Source organism: Chrysemys picta, chromosome 21 (genome assembly GCF_011386835.1).
Source record: "Chrysemys picta bellii isolate R12L10 chromosome 21, ASM1138683v2, whole genome shotgun sequence".
In the NCBI taxonomy this organism is placed as follows: domain Eukaryota; kingdom Metazoa; phylum Chordata; order Testudines; family Emydidae; genus Chrysemys; species Chrysemys picta.
Genome location: NC_088811.1, coordinates 4,482,600 through 4,496,031, shown reverse-complemented (window position 1 = coordinate 4,496,031; position 13,432 = coordinate 4,482,600). Strand labels below are relative to the sequence as shown.

General features: G+C 42.8%; 1 protein-coding gene across 1 annotated transcript; it reads left to right on the top strand.

The window, feature by feature from the left end:
• Window positions 1-8,346: 8,346 nt before the first annotated feature.
• LOC101935542 (uncharacterized) lies at window positions 8,347-13,298 on the top strand. Its single transcript, XM_005292774.2, has 3 exons — window positions 8,347-9,472; window positions 10,025-10,079; window positions 12,146-13,298. The coding sequence occupies exons 1-3, from the start codon at window positions 8,347-8,349 to the stop codon at window positions 13,296-13,298; spliced, it is 2,334 nt and encodes a 777-aa protein (XP_005292831.2).
• Window positions 13,299-13,432: the final 134 nt, after the last annotated feature.

The window sequence follows — 13,432 nt, the reverse complement described above, 5'->3', positions numbered from 1 at the left end:
GCACCAGTTTTTTAGGCACTCTATAGAAGACGGGAGCCAGTATTTTTACTGCCTTTCAGTGAGCACCCCAGGAGGCATCACTTTTACCCTTTGCCCGTAGCAACAGAAAGGGTTAATTCATGGCTGAGCAGAAGGAACACACTTGGGTGAAATTCCTTTACCCTTTCTTGATACTGTCCATGAAGGAAGTAAATAAGTCTTTTTCTGCTTTTTCTCAATTTTCAGATAATCAAGTCTATCATTTTAAATATGTGGATTTTCAGCCAGGCTTTTATTTGTACATTTGTTTATACAGGGTTGAGGTGTGTGGTTCATTCTCCCATCTTTCTTTCTTTCTTTCTTTCTTTCTTTCTTTCTTTCTTTCTTTCGTTAAATCTATTTTCCCAAACTGGAAAATATGCAACTCTAAGTGGCTTTTGTGAGGCTGGATTCCAAGCTGTTTGAATTAAATCTGAATTCTGCTGGGGCTTGAACCTTCCTGATTGTTTGTCACTAGCAGGGTTTGTTACATTTCAGATGATACTATTAATTCCAGATCCTTCCCCCCCCTCCCCCCGATACTTAATGTAAAGAGTAGAAGACCAGATCTGTATCCCTAAAGACATTCCAATTTACCAACATGGTAATGTAAGTTGCCCTTACAAGGACAGTGAGATGTATTTATTTTTGTGGTATAGTTTATAATTTGTTTCCACTTTCCAGAATACCTTTTAGGAGCTGGAACATAAACACTTTCCCTGTTGATTTAGATCTTCTTTTCTATTTAGCAAACATTGATTTTATTTTCCTCCCCAGTGTTTTGTATGCAGCTGAAATTAACACACCTCTTTTCGTTTAGCAGCAACTTCAATTTGCACAGGGCCTGAGCCAGTGACTACCATAGAAGTTGGATCAGGCTCAGAGCTGTCCCCTGTCTTTGCCGGCATCAATCGTTGCTGCCACACAAAGCTCAGTGAAGGAAGTTTGTTACTGAAACACATCTGCAGGGTCAGCAGAGGGAGCACAATGCAGTTTTGTGGCTTCCGCATAAAAAAGGTGTGATCCTGCAAAAGCTGCCAATCACACGTCTTGCTACTACGCCATTTCAACGGGACTACGTGTTATAGGAAGCACTACCCTTGGTAGCAAGTGTTTTGCAGCAGTGAGCACTGGTCATGGTTTTGGAGCCGGGTTTTGTAAATCTGTTTCATTTTATAGAGCTAAAATCTAGAGGATTTACTAGAGATTGTGAACAAATTTAGGGGGAATTCCATCTCTGTGTACAGGGCAATGCCGGAGTTGTGCCCCACTTGAATTCTGTTTTGTGCTGTCCTTCTGCACAGGGGGGAACTTCACCTCTCCAGAATAACAGAGTTGGTCTTGAAACATTCATCTTACTTTGCCTATTTAAAAAATATCCAATGCTTAGCCTGCAACGAGGACTGAACCCTGCATTTCTGGCATGCACAACCCCAGTCTCTGATGGGTTTCATGGAGAGTTGGGGGCACAAAGAATGTAAGGTCAGGCCCATTTTAACTAAAATTCTTCTCTCTTCCACACCTTGGATCTCTATTTCAAATTCTTCAATGCATCTCTGCTACAAAGTTACCCTGCGGAACTCATTGCCACAAGATATCAGTGAGGCCAAGAGCTGACCCAGGGAAAGGCTCTCCTAATTGCCCACTGCAGGGTTCCATGCACCTTCCTCTGAAACATCTGGCCTTTGTCAGACGGGGGTCACTATATTGGATGGACCACTGTGGCAATCCTTACAGCGTTAATAGGTGCTCCATGCTTGGAATGGTGGCAGATTTTGTAGTAGAGACCAATATTTTAGATCAAAGGTGTGCAATGAAAATTGGAGAGGAGGACTTTGTCCATCTGGTGCTCACAAAAATGAGTTCAAAATGCTGCCAAAGTGTCTGAAATCTGAGTATGCAGAAAATCATGCATTGAATGTTTTACGTTTTTTAAAAAAACCCTAAAAACCAACCCCCCAGGATTTTAAACAAACACAGTCAAATGAGTCAGCACGAAGATGTAAAATCATCACGAAAGGCAGTGTTTGTTTTTACACGGGGGTTATTGGAAATGTTAGGGGTGCATGGTAACAATTTGTAGCTGATATGTTTTGAAATATCATAACTGGTGTCAATAAACACATTAAAATTTAACTTCAAAGAATGTTGTGGGTGTCTGGAGTGTGCTGAAGACATTGCACAATAGGGATTTACATTGAAACAAGTATGGAAGCAATCAAACACCTCCCCTCAGAGAGGAAAGGGATCTTGCAGGGTTGTTAGAGCGAAGAATCTGTGATTGTGATCACTGCTTCTGATTGGCTAAGACTTGTTCAATCCTGTTATTTTCATTACGCTGTCTGAGGGAAGGCTGCTGGCGACCAGCTTTCCTCACCCGCTTGCCCACCATGCATTGTGTTGCTTCCCCCTTTGCTCCGCTCTCTCACATCCAGTTTCTCCTAATGGAGACGCCCTCACTCTGTGAGAAAACACCCATGTCTGTCTGTTCATCTCCCCGGAAACGCTCACTTCAGCTGCCCTAGGACGTGCAAATCCATAGACTCCACACAGGCACGGTGTGCACAGGTCCCATGCTCGCACTGGGGAGGTGGGACTAGAATTCTGGTCTTTCAACTGCATAAACCACAGGCCTCTAGCACTTGACCTAAAAGAGATCTCCCTTTGCCAGCAGTAGTAGTAGGTCCTTTATATTATCTGGGATAGCCACTAGAGAGCAACATGATTTCATACACAACATGACTGCTCTGTCTGCCGTAAGCTATATCTTCTCCATCATTGCGTGCCTCTTGCTCATTATTTCTTTTATTTTCTCCTTTTTAATTCATTGAATGGCGCTAATGTCTGGAAGCATTCTCTCAAATTGCAACTCCAGACGTCAGCTACGAATTTTCTGTCCAAATATCAAAGGGATGCTGCAAAATCCTCGTTTGAGACACAGGCACAGAATGTACTCTGCTCCCTTGGCATGGTGTCTTCATGTCTATGGTTACATCCTTCTAAAGAAGAGCAAAGCATATTTGCCCTGGCAATTGACTCGGTGCTGTAGGAGCATGCAATGGTTAACAAGGAAGGTCCATCATGAAAAAAAGGCACCGAAATATGTTTTCTTTGAAGCTTCACTGAAATCTAAAAGTTGCAGCTTAATCCATTTTGAAAGCCGTATCAATCATCCTGTCGTGCAACACACTATCACAGATGTGAAATATAAAAACGAGCTAGCCCAGCCAGCGAACGCAGGGCCCAGTCTCCCCATCCATAAAAGCAAACATGGAAACTATAATTCACACAAATAATAAACATTTAATAGGGTATTCATGAGAAGAAAGGGAGGGAAAGGGACCCTGACACACTGGCACTTGTGTCTTGCCCGACAAAGCTCATTTGTTATTTGGGAGAGAAATTAACACCAATTCATCAAGCCACTTGTCAAGTTGATGATGGATCTGTCACTTCTTGCTTGGAGCAACGTGTCTGAGATTTTTTGTAAGCACTGTGTTAGACTGTAAAATGTGATTGCTTGTAGAAATTTGAGGAAGTACCAGAGTTGGAATGGGTTTGGTTAGTGACAAAATTCCTTGTCCCAGTCCTCTTTCAATGAAATCCCAGGGAGCTTTGCCGGTGACTTCCGCAGGACCAGGATTTAACCTAGGGTATGCTGCTGGCAGTCTTGTGACTAACAATAATGTGCCCTGAGCACATGGCATGTTCTGAGCATCTCTCTGATGCAAGGTTAGCATTTCAGAGGTTCCAGTTGTATTGATCTCTGTATAAACAATGTACAGTTATATTATAATGATGCTATGTAAACCTTATGCCCTCCCATGGGGCAGATTCAGCTAAAACGGACCATCATCATCTAGTCTGACCTCCTGTATGACATGGGCCATAGGACTTCCTTGAACTAATTTCTGTTTGAATTAGAGCCCATCTTTTTAGGAAAAAAAACATCCTAATTCCCAGTGATAGAGGATCTATCACAACTCTTGGTAAAATGTTTCAGTGGTTAATTACCCTTGCTGGTAACAATTTGCACCTTATTTCTAGGTTGAATTTGTCTAGCTTCCTCTTCCAGCCTTCCAATATTTTGCTCAGTCTGGATTATCTTCAAGGAAGATTCAGATGAGAACAAAGAGATCCACGTAAGCTTAAAGAAAATGAGTAGACAGTGGGATAATAACACGGAGAAGAGTTGGGAGAATTGATAATGTATTTAAATGTCTGATGGAATAAAACTGAACACCAGGTTTTAACCTCAGGTATAAATCGAAAGGGGAACTAATAAAAATGAAACAGTGCTGCATGCTTAACCTGTGGAACTCACTGCTGCAGGAATCCAGCATAAAAACAGTATGTCTGGATTTTATTCTACTAAAGTATGGGTAATTTAATTATCGTCTACCATGTTGGTAGCTACCCTGTCTTAAACAGTATTAAAAGGACACTTACTCCTCATGCTTCAGGCTATCAGCTGATCATTAGAGCTGTGCAAATTCTGCTAAGAGTCCCTAGCAATTCCAGATCATAAGAGTTTGTTCCACTTTCTTTTCCCCTAACAAGGGCTCACATCCCTCCAGCCCAGTTCCATAATGACTTGAATGCTGGGCCAGCTGCTAAACAATACATCATTTATATAAATTCTCTTTCTTAGGTACTTAGATGGCCCCCATCACTATAGTATCTGAGTGCATCCCAATCTTTAATGTATTTATCCCCATAACACCCCTGTGATGTAGGGAAATGCTATTAACCCCATTTTATAGCTGGAGAACTGAGGCACAGATAGGTTAAGTGTCTTTCCCAAGGTCACACAGCAAGAAATTGAATCCTTGTCTTCCAAGTCTTACTCTAGGGCTCTAACCAGTGGATCCTTCCTCTCTATTTGGTAGCAGCGAGAGGCTCTAGATCAGAGGCCTTATCGTCCATGGTACTGCACAATCTGCATCGTGGGCACCCAGTGATGTCATGAGGGTTCACTAGGTTTAAGTCAGCTCAGGACTTCCTTCACACACCCCACTGTTTTACCTTGAAATGCCAAATCTTCAAGTGAAACTCACTCCATAAGTTTTGTATGGCTTCCAAACTCAGAATCCGGCCTGAATTCTGGGTTTCCCACCAGAGAGATGTTTAGCTAGCTGGGGGCGGGGAGAAAGCATTTCTGGGCGGGTGAAATGGTCAAAGCACAAAGCTGTGTACGGTGTTTTCAGTTGAAACCGTATGCTCAGCACTTCTCAAATAAAATAAGCAAGAATGCCCAACAAGTAGCATGTTTAACTTTTTTGTGAATTGTGCCCTTTCACTTATAAAATCCAGCGTCTGTTGATATGAGTTTGGCGCCATTTATGAGGTATCTGCAGAAATTTTGTAGAATACACATATTAAAATATTTCCAATGATTTTTTGTCTTGGGTGCCAGTTCATTACCAAAAAGAAGAACAGGAGTACTTGTGGCACCTTAGAGACTAACAAATTTATTAGAGCATAAGCTTTCGTGGACTACAGCCCACTTCTTCATTACCAGTTGCTTGTTCTTCAGTGGCCTGTGTGAAAGGAAACTGGTGATCTCACCTATTTCTGGTGGGCAAATATTTCCCCGACAATTGACAGCAGTTGGCAGACTTGCAGGACCATGAAGAAAGAACTAACTTTTCACTCCTAAATATGGTCCTGCCAGGTCAGGTTTGAACACATTGTCAAGGGGGCATAAGGAAACTTTTGTTGCCCAATGTTGTACCTGTTCTGAGTAGAGGTCTTCAGTCTCCAATACTTCCAATTGACAGGAGCAGCAAATTCACACACATTGTTACAAACACAATAGTAAGAAAGTTAAGGGTAATTCATGCATGACCTTGTTATGGTGATTTACAAGGGAGAGCCAATGTTGGGTCCAGATGGGCGTTCCAACCTCTCAGCCTAACTACTGTTTTATAATTGCAGTCAAAATTCCCTTGTTTAAATAATAAACATTATGTTCTATACTGAATACTTCACTGTAAACGGCACACAGAACATGCTGAACTAAATAGGGCTTCTATTGCGATGAATATAACAACCTCTTAAATGATTAGGACACCTGTTGACATTAATATAGAAGTGCACATGGAAATAAATGTGCCGCACATTGAAATATATGTACACAAATATTTAGAGGATTAGAGAAATTGCGAAAATGGATAGAGCAGCATTTAACACGAACATGTGTGGAATCTAGGCTGAAATGGAAAGAACATGCATGGAGTTGATCACTTATCAGATGTTACTTTTTTGGTTTTGGTGAGTTTTTTTAAGTTCACTTGGGGCAGAAAAGTCCCTGCACTAACAGTCATGGATTTATATATTAAGTAGAGATTTTAAATATATCTCTTTGGAATCTGCCTCTGATTCATAACCACCTTCATTTAATAGCTGGCACCTTTGCCGGGCAAGCTGCAAAAGAAAGTAATTAAATTTAATAGAAGCCACCTTCGCTTTGAAGCTGCCCTAGATTTAAAGCCATGGAGAGAAGCAATTAAATTGCAACAGCCATGGATTCGAAACTAAGTTATATGGTAATTTTTGTTAACGGAAATTTTCACTGTAACTGGGATTGGGTTGTCAGACCTGATTGTGTTCAGAAGTATATTCCAAAATTAATGATAGAAATCTTCCTCTGGAAACCTTTTCTTGAATCAAAAATACAATTTAAAAAGAAAGCAAAAAGAAAAAAATAGATGTAAAACTGAGGTCAAATGTCAGAGAGAATATTTCAAAACTTTTGGAGCATTGATTCTCCCCTGGAATGTGCTATAATTATTAAGGCTAAGAAGGGAAGAAGGATGTTTGTTTGCAAGCAGGCGTATATGCCAGCAGCACAATAGGTAGGTTCATTTAGGAAAGGTGCTTTTTTTTCAATGGAGAGTGTTAGAAACTTCATTTAAAGAAAGCTAGTCTCCTGAAAACAGCAAAATCTGCAACAATGACCTGTTTGTTTTTCACTTCCATGGTTTTTTGCAGGTAAGGTAGAGCTTTGAAAGTAAGTAACAGCAAAGACTGACGAGAAACAGAATGCCATAACCAGTACCAAATGTAGCCCCATTCCATTTAAAAATTATATTTTTTAAGAGTTCTGCATGTAGGATTGAAAAGAATTAAATGAAAAGTTCTGTTTTTGGTTCGGGCACTGTTCAGAAATCAAACAGGCAAATGCAGTTCGATCCCCCACGAAAGCGAAGTTGTTCCCATCTTCAACAGCTGTCGGCAATATTTGCAGATTATTAGTTAAGGTGTGGGTGCACGTGAGAAGTTTAATTATTTTCAAGCAGGCACTTTGCAAGCAGGTTCCAAAGAGATTCTTAAATAGCTCACAGTCCATAAATGAGTCCATATGGAACGTATGAAAAAAAGCTAGTAAACTGTATATTCATAACGGAATAGTTCTTACAGTGTCACCAGCCACTGGAGAAAACCTGGTAGGAATAATACAGGTGGGGAAAAAAGCATTGGGTGTTAGTTGTTGGTGAGGCATTACGAACATTTGTGCTTTGCTGTAAACAGTTGATTATTTTTATTTGTATTTGGTAGCACCAAGAGGCTCCAGCCAGGATCAGGTCAAATCAAGACATGCCTTTCTGTAAGAGACGCTTAAGTCAAACACAGATTATTGGGTTCAGTAAATGGCTGAAATGTGCTGGCCTGTGTTATATAATGGTCCCTTCTGGCCTGATACTCTGAATCTAGGAATCTAAGGGTACATCTACACTACAGGGGGGAGTCGATTTAAGATACGCAAATTCAGCTACGTGAATAGCGTAGCTGAATTCGACGTATTGCAGCCGACTTACCCCGTTGTGAGGACGGCGGCAAAATCGACTTCTGCGGCTTTCTGTCGGCGGCGCTTACTACCACCTCCACTGGTGGAGTAAGAGCGCCGATTCGGGGATCGATTGTCGCGTCCCGACGGGAAGCGATAAATCGATCCCCGAGAGGTCGATTTCTACCCGCCGATTCAGGCGGGTAGTATAGACCTAGCCTAAGCAAGCCTTTTTTCAGGGATTTATCTGAGATCAGCAATCAAGTCTGTAAGGTCCTGACAGCTGACTCTTCAGCAAAACCATTATTACTTCATTGGTCCATTGTTAGGTACTTGAGAGCAGAAATGGCAAACTGCAAATTCCTCAAAAAACTGCCTTGGCGTTCGTCAGTAGCATAACTGCCTTGTTGATAACATGGGCGAATGAGAGGACTCTGCCATATATGACATCAGCAATCTAGAACATTTAGTATCAAACGTTCTGCTTGCATTAAATCTCCCCAAAGCAGCTTTCCGGTGGGCAGCAAATATTTCAAAGAATGTTTGACTCTAAAATTTTAGATATCCCAGCTGTGATATTTGACAACGGATCTGGATTATGCAAGGCTGGTATTGCAGGGGACAGTGCGCCAAGGTCAGTTATTACAGCAATTGTTGGTCGCTCGAAAGCCAAAGCAACGATGCTAGGAGCAGGACAGAAGGAATTTTATGTTGGAGAAGAAGCCCAGTCCAAAAGGGGTGTCTTAAGTTTGAATTATCCAATCGACCACGGCATAGTTACATCCTGGGATGACATGGAGAGGATCTGGAGACATGTCTACGAGTGTGAGCTGAGAATCAAAGCTAGCGACAGGCCGGTGCTACTGACGGAGGCCCCACTCAATCCCTTACAGAACCGGGAAAAAATGACTGAGATCATGTTTGAAGGCTTTAAGGTGCCTGCTATGTATGTTGCAGTGCAGGCAACGCTGGCACTCTATGCCTCAGCACGCACCACAGGGATAGTAATGGACAGTGGAGATGGAGTTACCCACACCGTACCCATCTACGAAGGATACTGTTTACCCCATGCAGTTTCCAGGCTGGATATCGCAGGCAGGGATATCACTGAATACTTCATGAGACTCCTTTTGGAAAGTGGCCACTCCTTCGTGAGCACCGCTGAGAGGGAGATCGTGAAAGATATCAAGGAGAAGCTGTGCTATGTGGCTTTAGATCCCGTCAAAGAAACGAAAGCAAAGCCAGAAGAAATCCTCAAAGAATACAAACTGCCTGATGGAAATATCATTAAGATAGGCAATCAGCTCTTTCGAGCCCCGGAGACCCTTTTTATGCCCGCTAACATTGGTATCGAAGCCCCCGGGGTGCACAAAATGATCTTCAACAGTGTGATGAAATGTGACATTGATGTTCGCAGGGATCTTTACGACAATGTGCTTCTTTCTGGTGGGTCCACCCTATTTCCTGGACTGGATGAACGGATCCTGAGGGAGATGCAGCGGCAAGTGCCCATCGGGATGGCCGTACGGGTCATAGCACCGCCCGAGAGGAAGTACTGTGTGTGGATCGGGGCCTCCATCCTCACTTGCTTGTCAGCTTTTAAAGAAATGTGGGTCACCGTCAGTGATTACAAAGAGTTTGGTGCTGCTGTAGTACACAGAAAATGCTTTTAAGGAGAGACTACGCAACTGAACCATGGTCTCATTCGAATAAACAGTGCTCAAGAAATGCTCCCAAGATGTGAACCAGAAGATGCTACAGCGGTTTGTGTATTTATTGGATGACCAAACATTACAGAAAATAAAACATTAGAAACAGACCATCTTGTTCAGAATGGCTGTTAGGTGTCTTATTTTCCTATCACCCTCAAAGGGTGCTCAGTGTCTTGCTTCCACGTCTTCACATCTTCATTTGCACTTGTCATCCTTCTGGTCTCTACTCAGTATTGGCTGGGACTCCCTTCGGAGGCATGGATGTTGTTCCTTAGCAGGCCAGAGGGGTCACCCTAAAGCAGTGAGAGCCATTCTTTTTCACCACTGGCTGAATACTATAGCCCCAGCATGCTCTTCCTCCTACCACCAGGAGTTAAAAAAAATCAAAACCAGAATTGGAGTCAGGTCTGACTGAACTTTTCTCTCCTAATGTAGCAACACAAAGCAGGGCTGGAGAGTCATGGGGGCTGTGTGGATAGCTTATGTTTTGTTATCTTTGCTGTAGTGATCCAGTTTATGGTAAACAAATGTGATGACCCTAAAGGAACATTAAAACGAAAGTTCTGCTCTCCAAATCTTTACTGGACTGCAGCTTGCTCCTGCAAACGTTGACCTTGATGGGGCCGACCCCCTTTACTGACATTACTCAGGCGCATAATGAGAATGAGGTCTTTAGCTGCTCCAGAGAGAACAAGACATGTGCTTTGTCCTATGCTGTCCCGCCGTCCTGGGTGGAGCTTCCTGTAATATTTATCTGTAAAGCCACCTCATTATCCGTCTTCCTTAAAACTCTCCTTTGCCATATTGCCTACAAAAATCTTGACGATGGAGACTGCTGCCTCTTGTGTTGATCAATATTGTTCCATTGTTTTCTTGTACCCCACCCCTCCATTGGCCGCCTGTCTGTATCCATCTGTTGTCTCCTGTCTCAAACTTAGATTGGAAGCTCTTTTGGACAGGCGCCTTCTTTCTGTTCTGTGTTTGTACAGCGCCTAGCACAAAGGTGTCCTGGGTCTGTCTAAGGCTCCTAAGTGCTGTGGTAATACAAATGAATAATATTAATTAATGTTTTATTTAACTAATTAATACCAAGAGAAACCTATCTTTTCAGCACGTAAAAAGGCATTTTCCTTTCCAGTGTCATGGTTCATAATTGTACTAATAGCCCCTAGGTCAGGGATAGTCAGTAGGTGGACCATGGGCCAAATCCAGACTGCCAGATGCTTTTGAACAGACCCCTAAATATTTTTATTTAATTATTACTATTATCATTTTGGGTTTTTTATTATTTTCTCTGGAGTCTGGACCTTGACTATACCTTGACCAAGACATTTGGACTTTGACAAAAATAATTGACTACCCCTGTTCTAGGTCATTTCAGAGAGTTATTGACTTTCTGGGTTTAAGGGCCTGAGTCCAAGAGGTGGGGTTTTGCTTGTTGGCACATAGACATTTAGAGTGTGTCTACACAACAAACCCCCCATCCCCAAAAACGAGTCTCAGAGCCTGGGTCTTCAGCCTTGGGCTCACACTCTAAACATAACGATGTAGATGTTGCGGTTGGAGCTCGGGCTCCGAAAACTTCCCCAGGCGTTAAAGCCGGAGTTCTAGCCTGAGCCCAAATATCTAAACAGCTATTTTGAGCACTGTCGGGTGAGCCCATGTCTGCAGAGCCAGGCTTGGAGACTTGCTGCCGTGGTTTTTTTTGTTTGTTTAGAGTAGACCTACCCTTAGAGCCTTCTCCCAGAGAAGATAAAATCACATCACATTTGCTGATCTTCCTATTCTGTGCACCACTCAGTACACTGCTTAACTCACAGCTGGGCCCATCTTCTAAAGGAAGGATCTCCGTGCATCAGTGCCCCAGACTGGGTAGCACACGTTTCACTAGGGGGCACCAGAGCAGCAGCTGGAAGAGAGAGAGAATTTCTTCAAGGACGATGACTGTACTTCACTGTAATGTATATAAACCTACTGAATATAGTCACCCTTAGGTAAAGCAAAATGATAAGCTACTGCCACATTCTTGGCTAACTTCAGAACTCAACAAAACTGTGTAGGTGAGTGGAGTGGCACTGGAGCTGGTATAATCCCCAGGAGAGACGCATGTGCTGTTTGGCATAAGTGATCAGAACAGGATTTAAAAACAAGCACCGACGTACCTAAATGTCTCAATGTTAAAAATGCTCAGAGCCTTATAAAAGCAAACGGCGCATTGCTCTCTGATTCAAAGAGCATTTCAAATCCTTAATGATCTGCTTGCAGAAAATTCTATATTTTACATTTCTTAATCATTTCCCTGATACCTATGACTAGGTGAGTTAATACATTGAAAGCCTTGGATATATCTGCTTCAGTTGTAATGGCCACCAAACAATCATTACCTAGCTCATCCATTGTTGTGTGTTACAGGACGAAGCACTGGAAATGCCTTGCTTGCCACCACATGAGTGGGGATAAAAATCCTGAATCCTGGTCAAAGTTAGGAGCATCAGTCCTTGACTTTGTTGACTAGTAGAGCTTGTCATCTTGTAAAACTGAGAAGGTATAGTTGGAAGATACATCCTTAAACCTTCACAACTAAGCTTCCCAGAGGCAGCTTTTTTAGAAACTATTTAAGGTCTAGGGGGAAAGCTGAAGTGATGTTTAATCCCCAAACTTTAGATATTCCAGCTGCGATTTTTGACAATGGATCAGGGCTATGTAAAGCTGGCCTGTCAGGAGAAATTGGTCCAAGACACATCATTCCTACAGTTATTGGCTGCCCCAAAACAAATATGTCACTGTCAGGAGCAGCTCAGAAGGACTGCTGTGTGGGAGAAGAAGCCCAGCACAAACAGGATGTGTTGTCTTTGAAGTATCCCATTGAACAGGGTATAGTTACATCTTACGATGATATGGAGAAGATCTGGAAGCATATCTATGAGCATGAATTGGGACTGAAAGCCTCTGAGAGGCCTGTGCTAATGACTGAGACCTCTTTGAACCCAATGGAGAATCGAAAAAAACTGACTCAGCTGATGTTTGAACGGTTTAAGGTGCCTGCTTTCTACCTATCTGTCCATGCCATATTGTCGCTCTATGCCTCGGCACGCATCACAGGACTGGTCATAGACAGTGGATTTGGTGTTACCCAGACGGTACCAGTCTACGAAGGGTACTACTTACCCCATGCTGTCTGCAGGCTGGAGGTCGCAGGCAGAGAGATCACAGAGTTCCTCGCGAAGCTCCTGGTGGAAAGTGGGCAACGCTTTGAGAGCCTGGCAAAGAAGAAGAGTATCATCGAGGACATCAAGGAGAAGTTGTGCTACGTGGCTCCAGATCCACACAAAGAATTAGCCAAGAGGCCAGAAGAGGTCCTGAAAGAATATAAACTGCCTGATGGGACTCTAGTCAGTATTGGCAGCCCACTCTTTCAAGCACCAGAGATCCTCTTTGCGCCAGGAAGCACGGGTAACGATGCACCAGGCCTTAATAGGATGATTGCTCACAGTGTTTCAAAGTGTGACGTCAATATTCACAACACTCTCTATGGGAACATGGTGCTATCGGGTGGTTCGTCCCTCTTTCATGGGCTGGATGAGAGGATTTTTAAGGGACTAGAACATCAGGTCCCCAAAGGGGTTCCTATAAAGATCATAGCACCCACAGACAGGTGGTTTTCTGCATGGATCGGGGCTTCTGTAATTACTTCCTTGACCAGCTTCAAGCAAATGTGGATCACTGCAGCTGATTACAAGGATTTTGGACCAAACATTGTCCAAAGAAGATGTTTTTAAGAGGACTTAGGTAAAACTAGCCAGCATCCATTCAGGACAGTGGCAGTTCTTGCATTTGCTAGTTAAAATGAAATAATAAAGTCCTTGGACAGAAGTTTGGCTTTTTCTAATTGTATACTTGGCTTCAGAGTCAT